General features: G+C 45.9%; 1 protein-coding gene across 7 annotated transcripts in view; it reads left to right on the top strand.

The window, feature by feature from the left end:
* Positions 1-25,396, top strand: part of KIAA1328 — a 235,677-nt gene that overhangs the window by 194,577 nt on the left and 15,704 nt on the right. For all 7 annotated transcript variants that reach the window (XM_081212924.1, XM_081212925.1, XM_081212926.1 and 4 more), the window contains 2 exons: positions 2,311-2,480; positions 14,267-14,375. In XM_081212924.1, the coding sequence (XP_081069050.1) occupies positions 2,311-2,480; positions 14,267-14,375 (279 nt within the window). The remainder of the gene's footprint in view (positions 1-2,310; positions 2,481-14,266; positions 14,376-25,396) is intronic.

Here is a 25,396-nt window from a genome sequence, read left to right as displayed (position 1 = left end):
TTCAGCAAAAGCTGCGCAGCCTGCATTCGCTCCATAAGACGCACACACATTTCCCCTTACATTTTAGCAGGGGAAAAGTGCATCTTATAGAGCGAAAAATATGGTAAATAGGAGGCACTGCTGTTCTTCTCCCACCCGCTTTCCCCCACTGTGGATCTTGTTTCTACCCCGCTTATCCCTGAAATAGAACTTCTCCGCCCTCTTCTTTCCTGGTGGTTGGGGCACATTTTTTGATTCAGCCTCAGGAGCTGAAATGCCTTGGAACAGCCCTGACTACACATGTGAGCAAGAGTGATGCTAGCAGCTTTCGGTGGGCTAGCATGATTTGGTTTAAAACTATGGTTTTTTGCTTTTGTTGTAAGCCGCCTTGAGCGCATAGAGAGATAGGATGTATACAACTGAGTAAGTTCCTTCAGGTGCCTGGCACCTGACAAAATTACGCAGGGGGAGGAGAATGCCCCCCCTCCATCTCCTTGCAAGCTAAGCTGATAGTGGGGTGCAACAGAAGGAGGGAAGGATGCTGTTATGCACGCTTAGCCTTTGGTTGGTTTCATTCGGGACTGATAATTTGGAGGATGAGCCAAAGCTCATGTGGAAAAAGAGGTGCTTGAAAGAAAGGAGAGAGGTGGGAAAATAAAACTGACCAAAGGATTCCTCAAAGTGATAGACACCCTTCACTGCTAACTGGATGGAGTGGAAACGTGGCCTGACTCTGTTCCAGTCGAAGCATAACCTAGATTGGAAAAGGCTGTTGGCTGTGTTGAAAGAGCTTTCATCAGCCTACTGTTTCAGCAAAAGACTTCTCGTTCTGAGGCATTGACGCCCTTGAAATCCTTACTCAATATTAATCCTTCTCTTTCTTAACTCCTGGTCTTTTCAGGCTTTCACTTGCATTAAGAGCTGAAGGGTCAGACCCCAAGGCCTTGTTAGCAGAGCTTGCTATGCTGTACATTTTTTTTATTTCTTTTCCATCCTGTCCTTTAAAATTAGCAATTTAATTTTTTCCCTCTCTCTGGCACTTGCAGTGCTACTCAACCCTGAAAGTAATATTCCATCCTAGAGGTAACCTTGGCTTGTCAAGAGAAGCCATTTGAGTGTTCCAGCAAAGTAACTTCCTCCCACTAATTTTGCAAGTCAAAGGTCGCCCTCTTCAGAAAACAGGGCTATCAATTCTAATTAAATCTTTACCCTGGAAACCCAGAAGGCGCCCAAATAACGACTGGCTTCTTAAATATCTTTTAAACGATGCTAATTGTGCTGAAACTCCTGGGTGAAAGAGAGCTCCTCCAATCTTTTCATTGCACTGGAAACGCTTTTTAACGTTTTCCCAGGAGACAACTGGGATACCTATTCAGGCCCATAAAGGTAAAGGTAAAGGTACCCCTGCCCGTACGGGCCAGTTGTGTCCGACTCTAGGGTTGTGCGCTCATCTCACTTAAGAGGCCGGGAGCCAGCGCTGTCTGGAGACACTTCCGGGTCACGTAGCTAGCGTGACGAAGCTGCTCTGGCGAGCCAGCACCAGAGCAGCACACGGAACGCCGTTTACCTTCCCGCTGTAAAGCGGTACCTATTTATCTACTTGCACTTAAGGGTGCTTTCGAACTGCTAGGTGGGCAGGAGCTGGGACCGAAAGACGGGAGCTCACCCCGCCGCGGGGATTCGAACCGCCGACCATGCGATTGGCAAGTCCTAGGCGCTGAGGTTTTACCCACAGCGCCACCCGTGTCCCTATTCAGGCCCATATCTTAGAGCAATCTCGGGGGGGGGGCATACTCATTATTCCTGTGCATCACACCTGAAGTTAGGGCAGGTGTTGGTCTACATGGTACGTTCCAGCAGTATGATCTTGAAGTCTTGCCTCTCCTTCTAATAGTGAACTTAGCCACTGACTGTTGATGGGTTTGTCACCAAAACAAGGTCACTGAGAAAGAAGAGGGGAGCTATCAGCATGCTCACAGGAACCCAAAGGCTTGCAGGAGTACAAAATAGCCCCCCTCAAAATAATAGTAATAACAATCAATCAATCAATCAATCAATCAATCAATAAAAGGAGCTAAGTACTTTGAATAGGCCTGCAAGTAGCCTTTCACCTGGTTGCCTCTGGAAGGTAAAAATAGCATCCAGGTATTCAAGAGTGTGTACAAGTAAATATTTTAGTCTTGTGGCACTTCTTTTGTCTGGAAGATAAGGGAGCTGTTTTGGTGGGTCAAATATATTTTAATGCTTTTATATGCTAATATACTGTTAGCTTGAAAGAGAGTGAGGGAGAAGACCAAAATGTGACACCCATATTCTTTTCCCCTCTTCCAGTTCTCCGAATCTCAGCTGTGAAGATTGCCTTTCAAAAACGTCAGCTTCTGGGAGAGGCTGCAACACACCAGGAAGCAGTGGAGGGAAGAAAAGTGTTGGCTTCAGTGCCCATGCAGACGGTGAATGCTTTGGAGTGCACACAAAGAAGGAGACTGTCAGACCAAGAAGAGGTGAGGTGCACCCCGATATCCCCAAAGGCCAAGTCACCCGCATCATCCAGCAAACCTTCACCACATCCTCTACTGTCTTTGCTACTCCTGCACCTTCCTGTGCTGTATTATTTATTTATTATTTATTTAATATATTTACATGCAGTTTCATAATTGAAACAGTATCTTAAAGCAGATTACAAAATAACATGTACATACAACATATCTTCCTATATACATAGAAATGTATAGCTGTCATCATGTAGGATTTTTTAGTGCTGCATCCCAATCCTGGATTTGCTTGAAGTAGGGCATGGGAGGGGAGTAAAAACAGAGGCAGCCGCACTACAGGATAGGTAAATACTGGTTTTAAATAACAGCAGAGGTTTGAATAAAGCAGGCATGGAGGGAGGAATCGGTGATTTTAAACAGTGGACAGGTGTTTGAGAAGAGTTGCACTTTAAAACAAGGCTTCAGTACAGCGAGAAGGGATTTGGAAAAAGCTCTGTTGTGTTAGCTTTTTGGTGCTAACTTCTGTGCTATACCCATCTCTGCTATTTCTCCTTGTTAAAACTGGCTTGTTTGATGCTTTTTTTTGAAACAGTTCTCAGTGCCTCTCCATTCCTGCTTTACTCAGACTTCTGCCAATGTATGAGCACAGCGAAAAGGTAGAGACACTGAACGAAAAAACTTAGCTGTTTTAAACTTCACCATCTTCCATTCCTCAGTTGACCCATGTAAGAGATAAAGGATGCAGAGTCCCCATGTGATGTCGTCAACATGAAGTTCCAGGTTCCATGTGTTGGAAAACTAGCCCCATCGGGAGAGGCTGGCCCCTCTCCCTGCTCCCGGAGCTTGTTTACCGGTGATCTGCCTCTGGCTGGCATCCCAGACAGACCAGGGAGATCTTGATAGGCGACATTTCCCAGCGTGGAAAATGCACACCCCCTTCTCCCCCTTCGCAGGGGAAAGAAGAATAGTCAGAAAGTCCTTTTACATCATGTTTATTTCTGACCGTACAACTCTACAAGAAAACATGTCCGATCACTTCAGTCTCCTTCAAGCAAGTACAGAAGACTTCCTTCACAAACGCAACAGGAAGGTCTCATATTACACACTGAACACAGCTTTGTGAAGCCTGTGAACTTCCGGGAAGATTCTTTCCCACAGCTAGTCACATCACATGATGTCAACAAGCTGGCTGTTTGCAGCTGTGTTGTTCTCATATCGTAACACCATGTAGTAACTTATAAGATTATTATTCTGTTAATAAGCATTCACCCACCGCATCCATTGAGTGAGCGTAACATTTGCCAGAGTGGGCTGTAGGACATTAAGTTAACATTAAGTTAAGTTTCTGCTCTGGTCAGACCTCACCTGGAGTACTGTGTCCAGTTCTGGGCACCACAGTTCAAGAAGGACACTGACAAACTGGAACGTGTCCAGAGGAGGGCAACCAAAATGGTCAAAGGCCTGGAAACGATGCCTTATGAGGAACGACTAAGGGAGCTGGGCATGTTTAGCCTGGAGAAGAGGAGGTTAAGGGGTGATATGATAGCCATGTTCAAATATATAAAAGGATGCCACATAGAGGAGGGAGAAAGGTTGTTTTCTGCTGCTCCAGAGAAGCGGACACGGAGCAATGGATCCAAACTACAAGAAAGAAGATTCCACCTAAACATTAGGAAGAACTTCCTGACAGTAAGAGCTGTTCGACAGTGGAATTTGCTGCCAAGGAGTGTGGTGGAGTCTCCTTTTTTGGAGGTCTTTAAGCAGAGGCTTGACAACCATATGTCAGGAGTGCTCTGATGGTGTTTCCTGCTTGGCAGGGGGTTGGACTCGATGGCCCTTGTGGTCTCTTCCAACTCTATGATTCTATGAAGATGCTCCTCCCACTGGATAGGAGGGTTTTTTTCAGGGCGAGTAGCCATCTTGCCACCTGCCACCCCAAATTTACCATGCCCGTGGCTGGGTTGGCACAGTCAAATTGTTCTCTGTGTGAGTGCATTTAACATGCGCAGCTTCTGCAAATAGCTGCCGCGGGGAGTGTTCTCTTGAAATGCCATAAACAAAGCAGGTTCAGATAGGTGATTTCTTGCCACAGCCATGGCTAAGCGAGTGTTAAACTTTCCTTCTTAATTTCCCTCAATCCTGAGCTTGCCCAGCTTTTGCTTGTGGCTTCCATAACCAAATTGTGTTGCTGTGCTTCCTTCCTTTGCTATCTTTTAACTAACAGTTCAGTTATGTCATAAACATTAAGAACTTCTGAGTCAGTCTTCTCTGCAGGTGGCCCAGTAATCTCAGAGTGAGCCTTAATCTACCTTTTGATATCACTCTTCTGCACAGGTGAATATCAGGGTAAAATTAAGAGAGATCGTCATTATTAGTTTTATTTATATCCCTCCCTTCATCCTCAGTAGCACACAACAATTCATAAAATGCACACATCAACACAAAAGTCATTTGAAATTGTCTCAGTTGTTTTTACACATGAAATCGTGTTAATGGTTTTGGGATCATAGAGTTGGAAGGGACCCTGAGGGTCATCTAGTCCAACCCCCTGCAATGCAGCTGTCCCTTACGGGGATCGAACCTGCAACCTTGGTGTTATCAGCACCATTCTCTTACCAACTGAGCTATCCATGAATCTATATACAAAATCGTTAATATATATTTTATTGTGGGTGTTAGAATCACAGAATTGTAGAGTTGGAAGGGGCCGTGAGAGTCAACTACTCCAACCCCCTGCAGTGCAGAAATCCTCTTCCCAATGAACCCACGACCCTCTCCATAGGAAGCGATTCATAAATGAAATAAATAGGTATTAGGAATAGCATGTATCCTTCCCTGAGCCCTTGAGATAGGGCAGGCAGGAATCTGATCGAAAACTTAATAGTTGCCATGCCAGCCCCAGTAGTACAAAAGGTACAGAAAATGGTTGCCTGATGGGGATGGGAGATTTGCTTTAATTTCCAGCAAAAAGAAATCGGTGTGCATGTCTGACTTTTCATGATGCAATCTCCCTCTACAGCCGGAAACGCAGAATTTTCTAGCCCAAGGACTCCTTTATAGCCCGCATCTGTTCTGCTCTTCACTTAGTGTGTCCACTTAAGGAGTGGGCCAAAGCACTCTTTCTCTCGAAGCAAAGGGGAAAGAAATTGGAGCAGTCTTGTGCTTGGCTGCAGAGCCTAACATAATCTTTGCTTCGCTTATGAGCTGGCTTTGCCCCCCCCCCCCCCCCCCCGCTTTCCCTCTCTCTTTCCTTTCCTTTCCTTTTAAACTTGTCAACGAGTTTGCGATTTGTGTCAGCAGAAAAATAAAAAGAAAGGCAGAATGTGGTTCAGCTCTCCTAGGAACAAACAACCTGTGTTATTGGTTAAGACCGCGTCCGCATTAAAAAAGCATTCGCGGCGAAGAAACTTTTGAAAGGGTATCATCAGAGGGGGACCCGAACAGAGGGTGAGGTTAATCTCTTCCAAGGCTCAGCTACAAAAGTTGGAAGCCGGCAAAGGGCTTGTGTCCAAAAGAAATCAATTTCTAATTTGAAACAAAATCATTTTTGACTAACAGGAGTTCAGGACCCATTACTTTTGCTGTATAGTCTGCTGACATTTCAGCTCTTTCTGTGGCGCGCAATGAATTCTAATAGTCATCTCATAACGTTGCTACACCAATCAATTTAAGCGAGAGAAAGCCGTTACAATTCTGTGAAGTTTTCAGGGGCAATTTTCACTGATGGATTTCTTTTTTTCTTTTTGCTTTTTCCCTTTTTTCCCTTTCCCTTTCCTTTTCTTTTTTTAAACCATCATTATTTCATTTCTTTCTTTTTCCCACCCTCCCCTCCTTCCTTTAAATGCCTCATAATAGAATTGATACCTACTTCTCCCATTGTTCTTTGGATTTTTCTGTGGGCTTCCCCAGGAATGAAAAACGCCTTGAGGAGTTTGACCCTGTCCTCTGGCTCTCCATGCTCCCCTCTTTGTTTCTCTGCATGTTTTTCTCTCTCTTTTTTTAGCAATTTGGTGGGGGGAAATTACAGGCTGATAAGCACTGGCTTGGCAGTCAAGTGATTTGTAGTAATTAACAGATTGCCTCCCTCACCTGCATTAGGATGCGGGCCATTGAAGGCTCTGGGCTCAGAGCACAGGGCACTGCAGTTGCACAGCTTCTCTCAATTTCAGAAGAACTTAGTTGGGTCTCCCCAGATGCCCGGGGCTAGCAGGTCTCCGAGGTTTATGTGGCGGAAGCTGTGGGACCCAAGGCTGATCCACAGGAAGGGAGCAGCGATTTATGGGGTTTTGTGCCTCCCAGGAGCCAGGGCTGGAGGAGGAGGCAGTGCCTGAGATAGGGGTCCAGTAGAAAGAATCCCCTTCCCCGCTATACTCCCCGGACCAGGAAGGGCTTAAAAAGACAGGCACAGTGGCAGCTTCTGTGTAGGGTAAGTCGAAGGTTGCTTGTGCGTGCTCCATCAGACGAAGGTACTTAATTTTGGGTAGAGGCATGGTCATGCTGCTGCTCAGAGCACCACCCTGGGGACAGGATGCCAGCTCCTTAAGTCTCCAAAAGCATTTCTGCCTGTTCTGTGCACCTTAGAAGCCACTGTAAGTGAATGCTTTGTCAATAAAGTATTAAACTGCTGGCTGTTTGTCCTCCTCGGGCTGCGTGTGCTTAGTAGACCAGGGCTCCTTCAATTTACTAGAGCAGAAATCCCTGAGCTTTTTTGGCCACTGCTCCTGTGCTTCCATAATCTCATCCCCTGTGCCCCCTTCCTCACACTATAAAAGGCATTATTCAGAATAGCTGTTTGCACGACCCACCAAGGAAGATAATAACGCAGTAAAATTCAAAATGTTAACAATTAATTGCACATTTATTCAAAATCCAATTAAAACTATTTAGTTTAATTAATTTTTAAAAATGATGAACTTAATTCAGTAACACCAGCTTTTCAAAGTCTGGTCATTTACTGTTCCAGCGCCCCATTCCCCTCCCCCCTGCGACAGCTTTGCTTCCTAACACCCCCTGCTGCCCCTTTACCTCCCTAGCACCCCCTAGGTCATCCCACCACCCTCTAAGGGGCAGTTTGCACACTTTGGTGACCACTTTACTCTTGCCACTACCACGTGGAACCAGCCACTTTAGTAGAAAGTCCCATTTCCTGCACTGTCTACAGGAGTAGGACATCAAAGCCTACTTTAAACTATCCTATGTGTTGGCTGCCCACCAGTTTTTGCTAAAACAAACAAAACGCCAGTCTCATAAGGCACTCCCAAACAGCAAGACCACTTTGCCAGTATAATGCAGTGCCTTTGCACCCTCCTTAAAGGGGAATCATTTGCAAATGATGGAACTGGTCCAGCTCCTTTATATTTGTGGATGCTGTTTACATTTATCTGTTGCAGCACATTGCATGACCAGAAAACTAGGTACTCTTATTTATTTCTAGGATGGCTTTGCATGAAAGCTTTTTAGGTTAAAGTTAGGCTGAGGTGTTTCCTTTCTTGGTCCTCTATTGTGGCAATCCGCTTCAAAATCAAGTTTAAACTTCATAACCAGAAGCAACAGGAGAAAGGGTTAGCACAATTATGCTTTAGAGCAGTTTCCAATTAGCTCTTTAATGCAAGCCCCCTGTTTTTCAAAAGCCAGCCCACAGACACCCTACTTTTGAAAAAAATCGTATCTCTTTTGAAGTATTCGTTATGTGAATGTTGCCGCAGGCCCCTCCCCCGGGGGGTTACATGGACCCCCAATTAGAAACCATTGCTTTAGAGAGTATTGTCCTAGAGTTGTCATCTGGAGATTATAATCAAACTATTGAAATGAAATAACTTCAATCCCTTGATGCCTAGTTTAACTCTCTTCCAAGTCATTGTAGTTGCCTCGGGAACTCCACCAACTATTGATAACAGCACTGCGAATGTCAAAGACAGCTGGTCCACAAACCATAAGAAACTGTGTAATTCTGAGGCAGACCATTGTTCCGCCTAGATCAGTATTTACATTTACATCTGAAACTCTGGACAGCTTTGGCCAGGACCTTTTCCTCACCCTACTTAGAAAAATACCAGGGATTGACTTTGGACATTCTGCATGCAAAAAAATGTGCTCAGTCTTCCCCACAATCTTACTAATAAGGGAAATAATTCTGGCCTCTCCTCCCCCTCCAAAAAAAAGGGGGGGGTGACCCTGAAGAAGGTCCAATCCTGAACATCTCCAGCTAGTACTGAGCAAGGCCCTTTGCGCTCATTCCCTCTCCCGAGAGCCCAGCTTTTACAGTAATTTACCACAGCTCTTGGACCCGGGTGGCGCTGTGGGTTAAACCACAGAGCCTAGGACTTGCGGATCAGAAGGTTGGCGGTTTGAATCACCGCGATGGGGTGAGCTCCCGTTACTCGGTCCCAGCTTCTGCCAACCTAGCAGTTCAAAAGCACGCCAAAGTGCAAGTAGATAAATAGGTACTGCTCCAGCGGGAAGGTAAACGGCATTTCTGTGCGCTGCTCTGGTTCGCCAGAAGCAGCTTAGTCATGCTGGCCACATGACCCGGAAGCTGTACGCCGGCTCATTCGGCCACTAAAGCGAGATGAGCGCCGCAACCCCAGAGTTGGTCACGACTGGACCTAATGGTCAGGGGTCCCTTTACCTTTACCACAGCTCTTAATTAAAGCGTCCAAATTAAGTATGTACAAACCTGGTTCCCAGAGAAAACGTCTCTTTCAGACCCATTTCTAGGCAAGTTATTGCCTTATTTCACATGTTTTCAATATGTGCTTTGTGAACATATTCAAATGTCTTCTGGTCTTCTATATACAGAATATGCTTCTCAAAGAAAGTGTTGGAATTCTGCTTGGGTCAGAGGAATGTGCCACAGCGTAGGCACCGGCAGATATTCCTGTCGACCTCCCCGCGTCTCCACTCTGCTGATAAGCAGGCGAGGTCCCGGCGATTCATCTCAGATGTGTGAGAGGAACACACCGTTCACCCTCTCTCCCCTTTGGTGTCCCCCAGGAGGGGAAAGAAGCAGACAGAAAACTATTTACATCCTTTATTTCTGTCTCTCATATCAGTACAGAGAAACACGTCTGCACTCGACAACAGCAAGAAGAAACTCCCCCCCATGTACTTCCAGTACAGGTCATATGACACACACACTGAGCTAACATCCGGTGCTCAGTTCAGATTGGACTGCCCCTTTGTTTCCATGGCAACAGTCACAAACATCCTGTCTGGCTTTCCAGCCACAAGCAGCTGACTGAGCTGCTGGAGCCTTTGCTTGCTGCAGCATTGGTGCTTTATGGTAACATACTCCCCCTAAAGTATCAATGCGTGCTGCGAGCAAAGCGTCATCCAGAGATGAAAACAAACAGTTGTTATACTTATAACATTCCCCTGTTGTTTCAGTTCCACCCTTGGAACTACCCGCCACTGGTTTTACCAATGTACCTCTCTGGTTGTGTGACTTCACATTTCCTTGGTTAACAACTCTCTGTTGTGCCTTTGTCTCTGACTCAGACACAGCTTCAATCTGTCCTTGATCGTTTACAACAGCAACATATGCAAGGTTAGCAAACTCCTTTGAATACCTCTTGGGTGGTACACCCTTCGTTGCTCTCTCAGACCTTCGTAAGAGCTGCTGCTCTTCTCTGCTTTCTGGTTCAGCCTCTGAACTCTCTGGAGAACCAGTACTAAGCTTTATCAGTGGTTTATCCTCCTCTTCTGAGGGTCTAGTCATTATTTGAGATTTCCTCTCAATAACTGTGACAACTGAGCTGTCTGAGCTATCAGTGTCATCATCATCAGTACCTCTGAACACATTAAGATCAAACTCATCATCATCATCATCAGAATCCTCTGTGGAAAAAGTGTGAACAATCACTCTCTCCCGTTCAGGAGCACTCTCTAGAAACTTTGTGAGAATCACCTGACCAGATTCAGACAAAATTACTCTGTAGAGACCTTTTTCATAACCTACAAAGATGCCTCTGGCATTCTTTACACCACTTGGAGCTTCTGTTCTCACATGAGACCCGAAAACCTTAAAATAGGCAACAGAAGGTTTTCTATTAAACAGCTTCTCAAAAGGAGAACATCCCAACTCTGTTGAGACTTTTCTCAACCACACATGAAGATAGGACGCTAGCGATTCGGCCCAATAATCATGTGGCAAATGTGAACTCAGCAATTGCGCATGCATCCCCTTTTGCAATTCTTTGTTCACCCTAACACAGACACATTTCTTCCATGCTTCTTCGGAAGTAGCAAGTTTGTGTCTTATCCCTTTTCCATCCAGGAACCTCTGGAAATCCTGTAAAAGAAAAACTGGCTTGTCATCTGTGAAAAGACAATTAATGTTAGCATCATGCATACTTTTAACCTTGTCACAAAACTCCTGAAACTTTTCTAAAGTTTCCTGCGGTTTCTTCATCAAGTAAACCCAAGAATAATTAGTGTAACAATCAACACACACAAGGTAATATTTTGCACCGCCTCTAGATTGTTCTAGGGGACCAATCACATCAGTATACACCCGCTGAAAAGCTCTGTCGACCTTCTTGGACACCTTCCTGGTGCTCACACTGGTCACACCTGCAAGAGAAAATTCGTTAGAATCAGAAGTATTACATTTCATGTAATCACTTTGACCAAAAGTCAACAAATACAGTCCATCTTTCTCTTTGGCAGTAAGAAACAGTTCTCCATCTTTGTAGATCTTGCATCTTTTAGCATCATAGTACAGTTTTAGTCCCTTCTTTGCAATCTGCGAAGCACTCAGCAGACTAAATTTCAGTTCTGGAACCAGGTAAACATCGCTTATAGTCAAGTTCAGACTCTCAAGATACACAGTTCCAATTCCGGTCGCTTCCAGTTCTTGACCGTTGGCTTGTTTCACAGTGAAGCTTTGCTTCTTCAACGTCGAAAACAGTCCTCTGTGTGGGCAGAGATGCTTCGTGGCGCCGGTATCGATTATGAATGCGTTCCCAACATGTGGCGCGGTTCCTTTCACCATCATCGCCTTTGCAGGTTTCACCTGGCACATGGTACGGCTTTTGCTTGACGCCTCAGGCTTCGTAGAGCTGTTCTTGGCTCCTTTTGACTGTCGCGGCTTCCTACAGTTTCGCTGTAGATGCCCAGTCTGTCCACAATTATGGCATCGGACGGCACTCAATGCTGTAGCATGCTCTCCAGTAGATGCAGCAGTGGGAAGATTTGAACTCTGTTCTTGCCTCCCTCTGTCTTTCACTTCCAGTGCAGCAAGTCTGTCGTGTTCGTTCAGGACCACAGCACACACTCTTTCCGCGGTTAGCTGCGCGGCAGGTAGCGAACCAAGCTGACTGGCAACAACCTTGTAGGTGCGGTTCAGGCTGTTTATCATCATGAAGCAAAACACTTCCTCCTGTAGACGGAAATTGCGTTCCACCATCTGTTGACGCAGATACTTCATCTCTGTCAGGTGCGCTTGAACATCTCCATCAGGCGCTAATCTCAGATTGGTCAACTTCTCAAAATACAGCAACGCTGAAGAACCAGCATCTCTCTGATGCGTTGTACGCAGCGCGTTCCAAACCTCTTGCGCAAATTCCAAATGCTGTAAATGCACAAGCTGCTCATCTGAGACACACAGAATTGTAGCAGTCCTAGCCTTCACATTCTGTGACTCCCAAGCACGCGTTGGTGCTGCTGGGATGGGATTCTCAATCACCCCAAACAGTCTCTTTTTCTGCAGCAGGGCCTTCATCTTTACAGACCAAGATGAATAATTGTCATTGGCCAGGAGGGGTGGAGAAGGCAAGCCTCCCCCCTTCTTAGCATCCATTTTGAGTCCTTGCATTGACTCTAAAAGACAAGCCTCTAAAATCCAATAGCTGGCTTGTTTACACTCTTGACACCTGGCAACTCTGACAGTGGCTGCGTTGGAAAGTCCCTTTCAGCAGTTCATGAGGACCTAGTCATAACAAAACTTTGTTTACGCCTCTCTGAGGCATAGTCTGACTGTCCAGCCCTCTCGAGTAGCTTTCCATTTCTCCTCTCTGAGGCACAGCCTTCTGAAGGACGTTGCTTAGCAACAGCGCATTCCTTTCCTCGGACAGGAAACCACAAAAATGCCTGGTATGCAGGCCTCTTCTAAGTTGGAGCTGCTTTCCCACACTCGCTGTCCGTGAAGCAGTGAATGAATCAATCTGCATTCACACTTCTAAGCCCTTAAAATCTCATACCTTGAGCATCGGCTTGGCTGTCAGCTTCTTCTGGTCAGCTTCTGGCTGCAGAGAATCAGCCTCTCAAATCAGGCTTCCATGGAGCAGAGGAGGACAATTCACCAGCCTCTCATGCAGATGTCCGATGGATTGAAGAAAACAGCAACCATCCTCTGCTACCACTGTTGGAATTCTGCTTGGGTCAGAGGAATGTGCCACAGCGTAGGCACCGGCAGATATTCCTGTCGACCTCCCCGCGTCTCCACTCTGCTGATAAGCAGGCGAGGTCCCGGCGATTCATCTCAGATGTGTGAGAGGAACACACCGTTCACCCTCTCTCCCCTTTGGTGTCCCCCAGGAGGGGAAAGAAGCAGACAAAACTATTTACATCCTTTATTTCTGTCTCTCATATCAGTACAGAGAAACACGTCTGCACTCGACAACAGCAAGAAGAAACTCCCCCCCATGTACTTCCAGTACAGGTCATATGACACACACACTGAGCTAACATCCGGTGCTCAGTTCAGATTGGACTGCCCCTTTGTTTCCATGGCAACAGTCACAAACATCCTGTCTGGCTTTCCAGCCACAAGCAGCTGACTGAGCTGCTGGAGCCTTTGCTTGCTGCAGCATTGGTGCTTTATGGTAACACCTAGCAGTTCAAAAGCACGCCAAAGTGCAAGTAGATAAATAGGTACTGCTCCAGCGGGAAGGTAAACGGCATTTCTGTGCGCTGCTCTGGTTCGCCAGAAGCAGCTTAGTCATGCTGGCCACATGACCCGGAAGCTGTACGCCGGCTCATTCGGCCACTAAAGCGAGATGAGCGCCGCAACCCCAGAGTTGGTCACGACTGGACCTAATGGTCAGGGGTCCCTTTACCTTTACCACAGCTCTTAATTAAAGCGTCCAAATTAAGTATGTACAAACCTGGTTCCCAGAGAAAACGTCTCTTTCAGACCCATTTCTAGGCAAGTTATTGCCTTATTTCACATGTTTTCAATATGTGCTTTGTGAACATATTCAAATGTCTTCTGGTCTTCTATATACAGAATATGCTTCTCAAAGAAAGTGGCCCTTTCCGCCATTCATTTTCCCTGTGGGTTGATTTCAAGATTGGTTTCTACACTGCAGATGTCCAACTAACACGAGTCTTTGGCATTGCAAAAGAAATGAGTCTGCCTCTGAATTAAAGCAGAATGTAGAGGAGACAGTTCTTTGTGCTTTTGAGAATAACTGTGCATATTTAAAATAGGACTGAGAATTCTCCACTGGTTTCCGGAGAATGCTGGTGATCTGGGGGATGACGTTTGTGAGGATTGGCTGGATGATCACTAGGGGATGGGAACCCGTCACTTGCTAAAACCACAGCGCTGACGCAAAGTCTGTTGTGGGTGGTGTATTATGCAATTATGACTCCAGGCGGCCCTGAAAATATATATTCCACTCCATACCTGTCAAGAGTAACGACTCCTTTGGCTGCCGATTCACCATATAGAAAGTTCCCTGCAGAATAGCGCGGCTCTTGGGCCCTGCGTTCTGAAATAAGGCAAGAAAGGCTGTCCAAAACTTTTTCGGCCTCTAATGCCCATCGTAATTGTCTTCCACCATGTTCTGCAGGGATGAGTTCAGCCTCCCGGAAGGATGCGGCTACATCCCCCGGACTGACAGGCAGCAGAAAAGAGCTTGTAACTGCAGCCACCTCCCCAATCCAGCATGACACCTCACGGTAAGATGACTGGTAATCTCTGGTTTAAGATTCCTCAGACGCAACCATCAAATTCGCCCAGATACGAGGGGAAGCAGCTGAGTTTCTGTGATATTTCATGTTTTGCTCAAGCTGGATAATATAAACTTAGAACTGCCATATCCTGTGACATTTATAGTAAGCCTTAAATTGCTTGTTAGAATAAGAAATGCAGGAATATGCCAAGTTCTAATGCTTTAATTTTTACTTAGAGCCTGAGAGGGGGGAAGTATTTTTAAGTTATAAGTCCTGACACATTTAATACATTTGTAAATAATTTAAAGGGATGGTGTTCACTGTGTTTAGACCTTTCTTTCCCTTCAAAGTCCACTTTAAGTTTTTTAATCCTCCCAATGTCATTGCCCTCGCTTCCACCAAATTGCACCACATTTTATCATGATGTGTTTCTTTTAAGCCATTTTATACAAATGTTATTTTGCTGTTTAACGGCAAGCAACAAAATCACATTAAGTCAGCAGTTCTGATAAGTCACCTTCAGAAACCTTAAATGGCAATATTGCTCTTGTGAAGAACTACAGAAGGATAAAAGCAGAGTTGTTTTTCTTCTGGGCTAATAAGGTTAATAACAGCAATTGCCTTTACTTTGGTCCTCTCAACGCTGAGAATGTATTATATGAAAATCTCAGCCCAGTTTGAAAACGAATCCTAGCTTTGGACATCAAATGGTCAGCTTAAAATGGGGGCTGCTGATGGCAAGAGACGTGGGCACTTCCAGTTTGGAGCAGGGACCCTGTGACCCAGTGTGTTTGCTACGTTATGCTGCCTCTTTGCAAATCTGGAAACAGACTAGGGAGTCGGTGCTCCATCCTTCACTTTCTCTTTGGACATAAATTACTTGCCAGTTTTAAATCATGCCTCACCATTACATCTGTCCAACCCAACTGTCTTTCCTCCTAGACTGGGGTTTCCACTGCTATTTTAAACCCTAGTTTCAAATCCTGTTTAGCATTGGTGCACATGTAACACTGGACTGTGCTTATGGCTGGCAAAGTAGTTCAGGGGTGTGCAACCTGGTTCCTTAAAGCCATTGAAGCAGGTGTCAATTGAATTGATACATGTCAAGGAGTTCCATACATGTGGCCACCACCATTGAGAAGGGCCTGTTCTCTCAAGGTGCAGGCTTCTGAAAAACTTAACTACTGGGAGAGTTCAGGAACTCAAAATTCGAGCAACTGTTCCAGAGCCCGTTTTTAAACCATACTGTGCTGGGCCCTCGCGTTGGGCCAAAATGGATTCAAGTTTTGTAGTATCTGAAAATCCCCCTCGCCTTTATAAAACCAGCTTCCCTGTTAGTGTTTTTAATGCACATCCTGTTGACTTTGCATATTACTGGATTCTGTCTTGTGAAAGGAGACTTAAAACAGAGCATGTTAACATAGATTGTAAAGGGGTTCAGTAGTGGAATGTCTCTACCTGTTCGATCATCCCATCCAGTGTTTGCACAGAATGGTTGAGTGTTCAAGCATTTTGGGAGTAGGTTAAAGGCTCTGACTGACAAACTTGTACAACAGAAACTTAGTAGATAGGTAGCCGTGTTGGTCTGCCATAGTCAAAATAAAAAAATTCCTTCCAGTAGCACCTTAAAGACCAACTAAGTTAGTTCTTGGTATGAGCTTTCGTGTGCATGCATACCACTTCTTCTGTGTATCTGAAGAAGTGTGCATGCACACGAAAGCTCATACCAAGAACTAACTTAGTTGGTCTTTAACGTGCTACTGGAAGGATTTTTTTTATTTTAACAGAAACTTACTTTTTCTTTGATCAAGAGGGTGATTGAAAGGGTAAGTATCTCCTGGAGAATTCGCAACTCCTTCCTTCATGAACAATGCAAAAGGTTGTTTAGCCAAGCTAGATCCAAAGAGCCCTGTAGGCTGGGAACACTTTCCAATTTGTCCCTTTTGGCTGCATACATTGGTACCAAACTGAATAATATAGCGAGGGGTCCCCCCCAATCCTTGACTGTTCATGGATTGGCTCTCTTTTCATGCTTGTATCAGGATCCATTGTGGCCATTCATTTTCTGAAAAACTTCCCTGATGTGATGCCTGCTTGACAATCTGGTTGTAGCTTGCCCGGGTTTCAGCTGTGCAAAGCTTTTGTGAAGTGCTGACAACCAGCTGATCCTTGGTGCTTGCAGAAAGCCCAACGCTGCAATTTGAAGCCCGCCACACCTGCTGATAGCTGGGTCTTCAAAGCACCTTGCATTGGGCTCTGCAACCCCTTTTGGGCCCAGTCACAGCATTCCCTGGCATGGCAAAAATGGCGGTGGGCCAAATGTGGCATTCCTGACCCTTGCCGTAGACTAGGAGATGTGCTAGATTTGAAACTTTCATTTCAGCACAAAATATGTCACCGTAGCTCCTAATGTCTACCCATATATAGGTAGGCTGTGTAGGCAGGATCCTTCTGGGGTCTTGAGTACCAGTGTGCTTTTCTCCTTCTGTCTGTCCACCTTGGGTCATCCCCCATCAGGAGAGGGAACACACTGTGCTGCAGTCCTGAAAACATATGTGGCCAGGACACAGAACTTTTCTCCACCGTCTTCTCCTGGTTGGGTAGATTACTCTGGTACTGGTGCTGATGATGAAGGAGAGAGGTTTGTTTTTGGTTTTTGCTTCATAGCAGGTAAAAGTTGAGCGCTGAGCTTCTATCAGAAGAGAGCAGTACATGTGAAAAGGATCTAGGAGTCTTGGTTGACCACAAACTTGACATGAGCCAACAGTGTGACGCGGCAGCTAAAAAAGCCAATGCAATTCTGGGCTGCATCAATAGGAGTATAGCATCTAGATCAAGGGAAGTAATAGTGCCACTGTATTCTGCTCTGGTCAGACCTCACCTGGAGTACTGTGTCCAGTTCTGGGCACCACAGTTCAAGAAGGACACTGACAAACTGGAACGTGTCCAGAGGAGGGCAACCAAAATGGTCAAAGGCCTGGAAACGATGCCTTATGAGGAACGGCTAAGGGAGCTGAGCATGTTTAGCATGGAGAGGAGGAGGTTAAGGGGTGATATGATAGCCATGTTCAAATATATAAAAGGATGTCACATAGAGGAGGGAGAAAGGTTGTTTTCTGCTGCTCCAGAGAAGCGGACACGGAGCAATGGATCCCAACTACAAGAAAGAAGATTCCACCTAAACGTTAGGAAGAACTTCCTGACAGTAAGAGCTGTTTGACAGTGGAATTTGCTGCCAAGGAGTGTGGTGGAGTCTCCTACTTTGGAGGTCTTTAAGCAGAGGCTTGACAACCATATGTCAGGAGTGCTCTGATGGTGTTTCCTGCTTGGCCGGGGGTTTGGACTCGATGGCCCTTGTGGTCTCTTCCAACTCTATGATTCTATGATCTTACCCTTGAACCCATTCCTACTTTCTCGGCCAGGGGGAGAGAGAGCTGGAGGAATTCAGAGCCCAGCTGATGACCTCATGGCCTGCTATCCTGTCCAACTACATTCTTGTGTTTAAATTGCTTTCAGACCTTTCTACATCTTGTGCTAAATAATAATAACAACAACAATAAATGATTGTCCAGTGTGGTGCTTGTTCTTCCCGAATCTTCTCTTCCTTCCCTTTGAGTGTGCTTTTTCTTTCTCCCTTCTCACCCCCCCCCCCGCCCCTTTTGGTGCAGCGTGTTAGTATAATTGACCAGGTTAAAGAGCCCTGTTTTGCTTTCCCTTACTCATGGGCTTCTCTAATTGAAAATGGTAAATGGACAAGTATTTCTGTGGGAGACCTAAACCCAATCCTATTCTTCATCCACGAAACCTGCTTGGGCAGCAGGTCAGTCTCAATTTATCACTGAATGGGTTATAAGCTTAGATTGCAGGTTTAACTAACTAAATTAATCAATATGGAGAATTATAGCTGCTGGTGTGCCACTAAAGTTAAAGATCTGTCAGCATGTTTGTTAGAATCCACAGTTAACGGTTTAACCCTAATGGTTTGCTTTGTTTGGGGCTGAAACTTGCTGAACAAAACTTGAGCCTTAACAGGAGGGCTGCGGGGCGGGGGAGAAGGAGAGCGGCAGGCAGAAAACCAATTGAGTTTGCAGTATATGTAATTACTTCTGGCTATTTAAACCTCTTGCAAGTAGAGCCAAGCCAGGTTTCATGCAAAGCGTTGGCAAGCATCAGCGACAGAAGCTGCCTTTGCTTTCGTAGGGATTGATTCTTAATATAAGAAAGTAAGAAGCGCCTGCTGGATAAGGCCAGGGGCCAATCTAGTCCAGCATTGTGTTCTCACTGTGGCCGTGTGGGAAGCCGTCAAGCAGGATTCAAGCGCAAGAGGGGGTTGGGGAAGAGCAGGTTGGGGAGATGGACAGGTGAGCTTGGTCTCCCAAACAGAGGAGGGACACAGCAAAAGGAATAGATTTGTACAGTCATACTTCGGGTTATAGACGATTCAAATTGCGTTTTTTCAGGTTGCGGACTGCCGAAACCTGGAAGTACCAGAACAGGTTACTTCCGGGTTTTGGTGGTCGCACATGTGCACAAGCACTAAATCACGCTTTGCGCATGCAAGAAGTGCTGAATCGCAACATACGCAGACGCGGGTTGCGAACGCTGCAAGTTACAAACATGCATCCGGCATGGATCACGTTCGCAACTCAAGCGTCCACTGTACGGTACACTATCCTGGGCTGCCCAGCATCCTGGGCTGGATCAGGCCAATGGCCTATCTGGTCCAGCATCCTGGTCTCAACAGTGACCAAATAAATGCCTTAGAAGAAGCATTGGAAGGAGGGAGGAGAAGACAGGTGGGTCCCCACAGCCACTGGCAGATTTCCATCACTCAGAGTGATGCAGCCTGTGCTCTCAACTTAGTGCTCCCTGTATTACTAGCACCAGTATCCCAGTAGCAGATGTGCAGAGTCACTTTCTATTCTGGCTGTTTGCTTCACAAGTGTTTATGGCATGCACGTACTGTTTTACCTCCTTCCCCCATTCCTTTAATTTTTCTGTGGCCAGGTAATCACTGCTGGTAATTTTTGGGATAAGAGGGTCTGGAGGAACAAATCCCCCAGCCCCACCCACCTAAATCTCTTTCCGTTTTCCTCTCCTCTCCTGAGACTGATTTAGGAAGGCAAGCAGAAATCAGAAATAATTGAGGGGAGCCAGGCAGGGCAATGTCAAAGCAAAAGATGCAGATCTGTGAGAAGTCAGCCGTACCTGTTGAACCGCCCTGTGGGGAATGGAAAAGAAAGGAGCAGCCTGGATGAGCTGTCATCGTCCAGCTCCCAGTGGTGGCCTCTTCTTCCCTCCTTCCCTTCTCCAGCTGTCACCACGGTGGTGCCATCTTGCCCAGAAGGGAAAGGAGAAGCCGTAGCTACAACTTCTTCTAAATCACCTTCCCCAACTTGGTGCCCTCTAGATGTTTTGGACTACATCTCCCATCAGCCATCACATGCTGTTCCAAACCATGGGCGGGCAAACTAAGGTCTGTGGGCTGGATCAGGCCCAATTGCTTTCTGGATCCAGCCCATGAACGGTCCGGGAATCACTGTGTGGACCACCAGTGCGCACATTCTTTCCCTCTCCCTCACACGGTGGCAACACCTCCTTCCTCCCTCCTCCTGGCTTCTCCCCGCCCTGCCTAGAGGAGGAAGGGGGCTGGGCTTTGTGGGTGCCAGCAGCAGCAGCGCTCGAGTGGCCACCATTTTAAGCAGCCCCTCTCCGGAGCCCTTTCATGCGCCGCTCATTGTCCTGCCACCGCTAGCCCCTGCCCCTCGCAAGACACAGGTAAGCAGCCACCGGGGCTCGTGGTGCTCTTGCATCATTTGTTCCCTTCAAAGTATAGTCCGGCCCCCCACAAGGTCTGAGGGACAGTGGACCGGCCCCCTGCTGAAAAAGTTTGCTGACCCCTGTTCTAAACAGTTGACTTTCTCATTTTACAGTGGCAAGGCACTTTTTCTGGTTAGTTTTGTAATGATATTGGTCAAACTACCTATGTTGTGGTCCTACGCAGTGGCCACAATAGGGCAGTGATGGGGAGCACATCTTCTGCCGGCTCTTGCCTCTGGGCACATCTGCTTCACTGCCATGGCCTGGCCAGTGGTGTCCCTCAAGAATGGAGAAGTCAAGCTGCTGGTGTCCCACTCCTGAGGAGTATTAAGTCATATTTGAATGGCTTAGGCGTATGAGAGCAAACAACTGAAACAGAATAAAAGTAAGCTGCTGCCTTCCCCTCCGATTTTCGGCCCCCATGACTCCCGCATCATCTTTTGCCATCCCGGACCAAATGGATTGGCTAATATCAGGCATCCGGGGCCTGGAGTGGCAGGATTCCTCCTGCGGTTTGCCTGCCTTCCCTCTGACCGAAAGTTTTATCTTTGCAGTCAACTCGGCTCACGTTGCAATGAAGAGCCCGTCCTTGCACATTCCTGTAGCGCACATATTAAGTAATAACTCAGAGACACTATCGTTGGAGAGATCCGCAACGGCTGCTTCCTTTGGAGTTTTTAGAAAAACAAATTACGTTGTGCAAATTTGTGTTTGGGAGCTGTTAGGAGGAATGGCATGATTTGCCCAGCACATCTCCGATCAGGTAGATGTGCATTTGGGGACTTTTAAACAAATTAATATTTGATGTAAAATGCAATGCCCAGAGCTGTATATTGAATAAGTCCACAGTGCCGTATTATCACGCTGGATCCTTTGAACTGAGCGCTTTGTAGTAAATAAAAATATGAATTAGCTTTGCCTAGAACGGCAACAGCTTTTGAGATTTCGGCGTCTCAGGGAACTGTTTTCTGCTTTTTGACATGACTTCTTGCATTCTTCAGACATCTTTCGTTAAGTGGAAACTTCAGGAGAAGTGCCCTTTCTCAGTCAAAATTTTAATATTAAAGGGGGAGGGGCGAGCTAATTTCTAAACGTTTTGAGGAGAAAAGATTTGTGAGGGGGAAGATGGTGAATTAAGTTCTGAATAGGGGAGGAGATAAGTCCCCCCCTCTTTTTTCCCTTAGGAGAACTAACATCATGAAAAGTCCAATATAGTTCCGTATGCGAGTGATAAAAGCAGACATTGGCAAATTAATCTCTCTTATTCACTGTGTAGGTTGTTAATTGTTCTCTCTGCTTGCTGTCGATATAATGTGAAATTTTCATTCCCCCCATTCAAGATGGGGAAAAGTTGTGGCTGAAAATGTTAACATTTGCATTTTTATTTGTTGATTTATTTAAAGGACAGCCTCTCTTACAGCAATCCATCACTCAGTGACACCCCAAATATGAATAATGTATTGTAGACTTGCGGTTACAATGTGTAATAAGTGCCAGAGACAGTAGGAGAATGTTAACTATGTTGCAAATGTAATATTTATCGACTCGTAGTTTATTGCTTTGGAGGTTCAATAATACTGACCATAGGACATTAATACTGCTTATCCTGATTTTAGCCGGCAACCTCTGTATGCAGAAATAAGCTATCTATCTTGCGCTCACAAAATAAATATGGAATTTACAGCACTTTGTAAATGGTGTATTATAGGGTGCTTGTGGTTCTTTGTAGAAATCCGAGCGTCCACACCTCCCTCGCTGCCACCACCTTAATTTGTGCCATGATCCCATTTCAGGAAGAAAACCCAAATGGTCAGTAGCTTCTTGATGGCCCCTTTTCCTCAAAGGCTTCCTGTGGAAATGAATTCATTTATGTTGATACACAGCCACAAACCAATAGAAATGGACAGTGACACCCAGGATCTCTGGTCCAGACCCACAGGAGAACTTCCTGGTGGATTTTTCCCCAAATGGGAAACTGCCTGTAACTTTTGCTAGGAAATGGAGTGATGATTAGGGATTGTATCACGCTGGATTTTTCAAGCAAACTAGCCCAACTCCTTGCCCGTTATTCGGAGATCTCTGGGTGGTCTGCATTCAAAAGTTTCATGTTGGGCAACCCAACAGCTCCAAAAGTTTGCGATCTGGATTTAGACAAGTTCATGGTGCCTTCACTTATTTCGTAGCTTATTCAAGTTGCAGTGAATAAAATACACCACTAGCCATGCCCAACCACCTAAAGTTCCTATTTGGATCTGGCATGGCCTGTAGTTCCCTGACGGTGGCACACTGGCATTACTCAGCCAACCCCTTGCCTGCACCTTAACCCGGCAGTTTTCAAACTGCTGGTTGGGTTTCCTTAGTGAGATCATAAATAATGGGGTTACTTACCTTTCCTGAGGGAGGTTTGCATAGTCATCCCTGGCAGTGAGTTCCTTCGGTCACCACAGGAAGTGCAGAATGAGTTCTCTATTCCCTCACACTAAGTAGAGTGGTGGGTGAAAGAGAAAGAGGCCTGGATTTGCCCTAGTGTGAAAGGGTGCTTTGCAATGAGAGCACGTGATGGACAAGTTGCAAGTCAAAAAGGGTTCGCTGGGGAAAGAGAAAGAGAGAGTTTGAAACTCCTGCCCTTTTTGCAGTGCCTCCAGTTTCTAAGGCAAAAGATTCTGCAAGCCCTGCAAACAGTTTGCTCCTCTGCTGCTGAGCCGCTCTTAAATTTAAGATGTCCTTTGAATGTTTAACTAAAGCCTCTCTCTCCATGGTGCAAAGCCATTGCTGCTTGTCCTGTTTTCAGGGCGCCCGTTGATATTTCCTCTTCATCCTTCCAAGATCATCTTGAATATTTGACTTTTATTCTGCTTTTCTCTTTGAATTTCTGCCCTTTCGCTGTCTCCATCTGACTGTATAAGTGCCCTCATTATTTATGTATCATATTTATGTACTGTTTTTTCCTGTAGCTCAAAGCAATTAACAATTCCACGTAAAACACGCCAAATAAATATAAAGATACAGAATCCAATATAAAATGCAGGCCCTGTGAGCAGAAACAGGTTTTTTGAAAAAAAAGAAGTTTAAAACAAGCTAGAATGAGGATCAGAGCAGTTACCCTGTCACTCATCAAAGGCCTCTCTCATTAAAGACAGCTTTTATGTTCTCCAGACTTTCACTGATGGTGTTTCATATAAAGATGGAACCCAGAACACACTGTTCCTTCCTGTACCTAGATCTTAATAGGTGGCCTGGAAAGGAAGAAGATGAGCATAGGAAACTTCCTTGTACCCGGTCAGTCCTCTCACTGTCTGACAGCAGCTCCTAGGATTTCAGGGAGGAGTCTTTCCTGGCTCAACCTGGAGTTTCTGGGGGTTGGATCGGGGTCCTGTGGTGTGCAGCCATGTTTTTCTCCCAGTCAAAGCTTCTCAAGGGAAGCCATGCATAGTCCACAAGATTACCGAGGCATAAATGAAAGTCGCCAGACCCCTGTGTGCCAGGCCAGAGATGAAGCCAGCTTGTCTGATAGACAGAAGGTGTTCGTGGCTACAGCTGCCACCTGATTCTTCCGGGAGCAAAGATGGGTGAGCAAGTTCTTCCAATCACAAGGCAAGCCAGGCATTGCAACACTATAAAATTTGAAGAAGAAGAAGAAGAGTTTGGATTTGATATCCCGCCTTTCACTCCCCTTCAGGAGTCTCAAAGCGGCTAACAATCTCCTTTCCCTTCCTCCCCCACAACAAACACTCTGTGAGGTGAGTGGGGCTGAGAGACTTCAGAGAAGTGTGACTGAACCATCAGTGTCTTGCGAGAGAAGGGGGGGAGGACTGCCGGTCCTATTCTGATGAGCCTGGCGTTTCAAAGGGAGCCTAGCTCTCCATTAAAATCACTCCATATACAATTTGTCCGCATCAGAAATGGTGGTGGTGCTGTCCCTCACGGAAGCTGTTTCAAGAAAACATGCGAGTCACCCTTTAGACCAGCCTTTCTCAACCTGTGGGTCCCCAAATGTTGTTGGACTACAACTCCCATCACCTCTAGCTAGCAAGCCCAGAGCTCAGGGATGATGGGAGTTGTAGTCCAACAACATCTGGGGACCCACAGGTTGAGAACTGCTGCTTTAGACAGCATTCACAGGCTTCCATCACCATTAACTTCCACATGTAAAAGAGACTGGTATTTGAACCTCGCTCCATTTAATCCTTCGAATCGGGGTCAAATAAACCAAGAGTGGACTGGAGTGATGGTGGGGAGGTCACATGCAGTGTTGGAATGTTGCTGGGGCATGGGTTCAAGGTGTGCACACAGCATTTTCTAAGCTTGAGCTTTTCTGAAAAGCCTCCCTTCGAAAATCACAAAGCACTAAGAAGAAGAAGAAGAAGAGTTTGGATTTGATATCCCGCCTTTCACTCCCCTTCAGGAGTCTCAAAGCGGCTAACATTCTCCTTTCCCTTCCTCCCCCACAACAAACACTCTGTGAGGTGAGTGGGGCTGAGAGACTTCAGAGAAGTGTGACTGGCCCAAGGTCACCCAGCAGCTGCATGTGGAGGAGCAGAGACACGAACCCGGTTTCCCAGATTATGTGACTACCGCTCTTAACCACTACACCACACTGGCTCTCGGTATGAGCTGCAAGAGATTTCCTGGTCTCCTTCAATGAGAGAAGGAAGCATTCTGCAGGCAGTGCTGCAAACCTCCTTTGGACCATTCAGAACTGTTCATAAACCCATGGCTGGCTTAGGAAATGAAATTAGCTCTCGCTCTCCTTGTAATGTGACCTGAAACTCCACAAATCTACAGGGAGCGGCCAGCATGAAAATCCAGCCTCCATTTATAAGTCAACAGCAAAAAGAAGCCATGATGTTCCATGTGGGCAATGAAGGCTTTGGAATGGATCGGGCTCAGTGCAGCGAGGTGCCTTTTGTGTTTAAGATGGCATCTTGCTCATCTCAGGGGCCACCCACCATTACCAGCTTGGCGCAACGGATTGTGTCCATTGCCGAGAACGTGAAATCCTGCCAGGAACGCCCTGACTCCCAGTGCAAATGGATTAATGTTAATTAGCAACTGTCGGCTGTAATTGTCACCCTCATTAAAATACAGAATTATGTATTTCTTAGTTATAAATAACCTTTCTAATTGTACTTGATGTATGCCAGTTTAATCAAATAGTACACTTGCTTGCAGGCAGATATTTGCATTAATCTAGCATTGGATCGTTG

The sequence above is a fragment of the Podarcis bocagei genome (genome assembly GCF_964188305.1).
Source record: "Podarcis bocagei genome assembly, chromosome: 11".
Lineage (NCBI taxonomy): Eukaryota > Metazoa > Chordata > Lepidosauria > Squamata > Lacertidae > Podarcis > Podarcis bocagei.
Note: the sequence above shows the minus strand (reverse complement) of the source record. Positions and strands in the feature narration are given on the sequence as shown.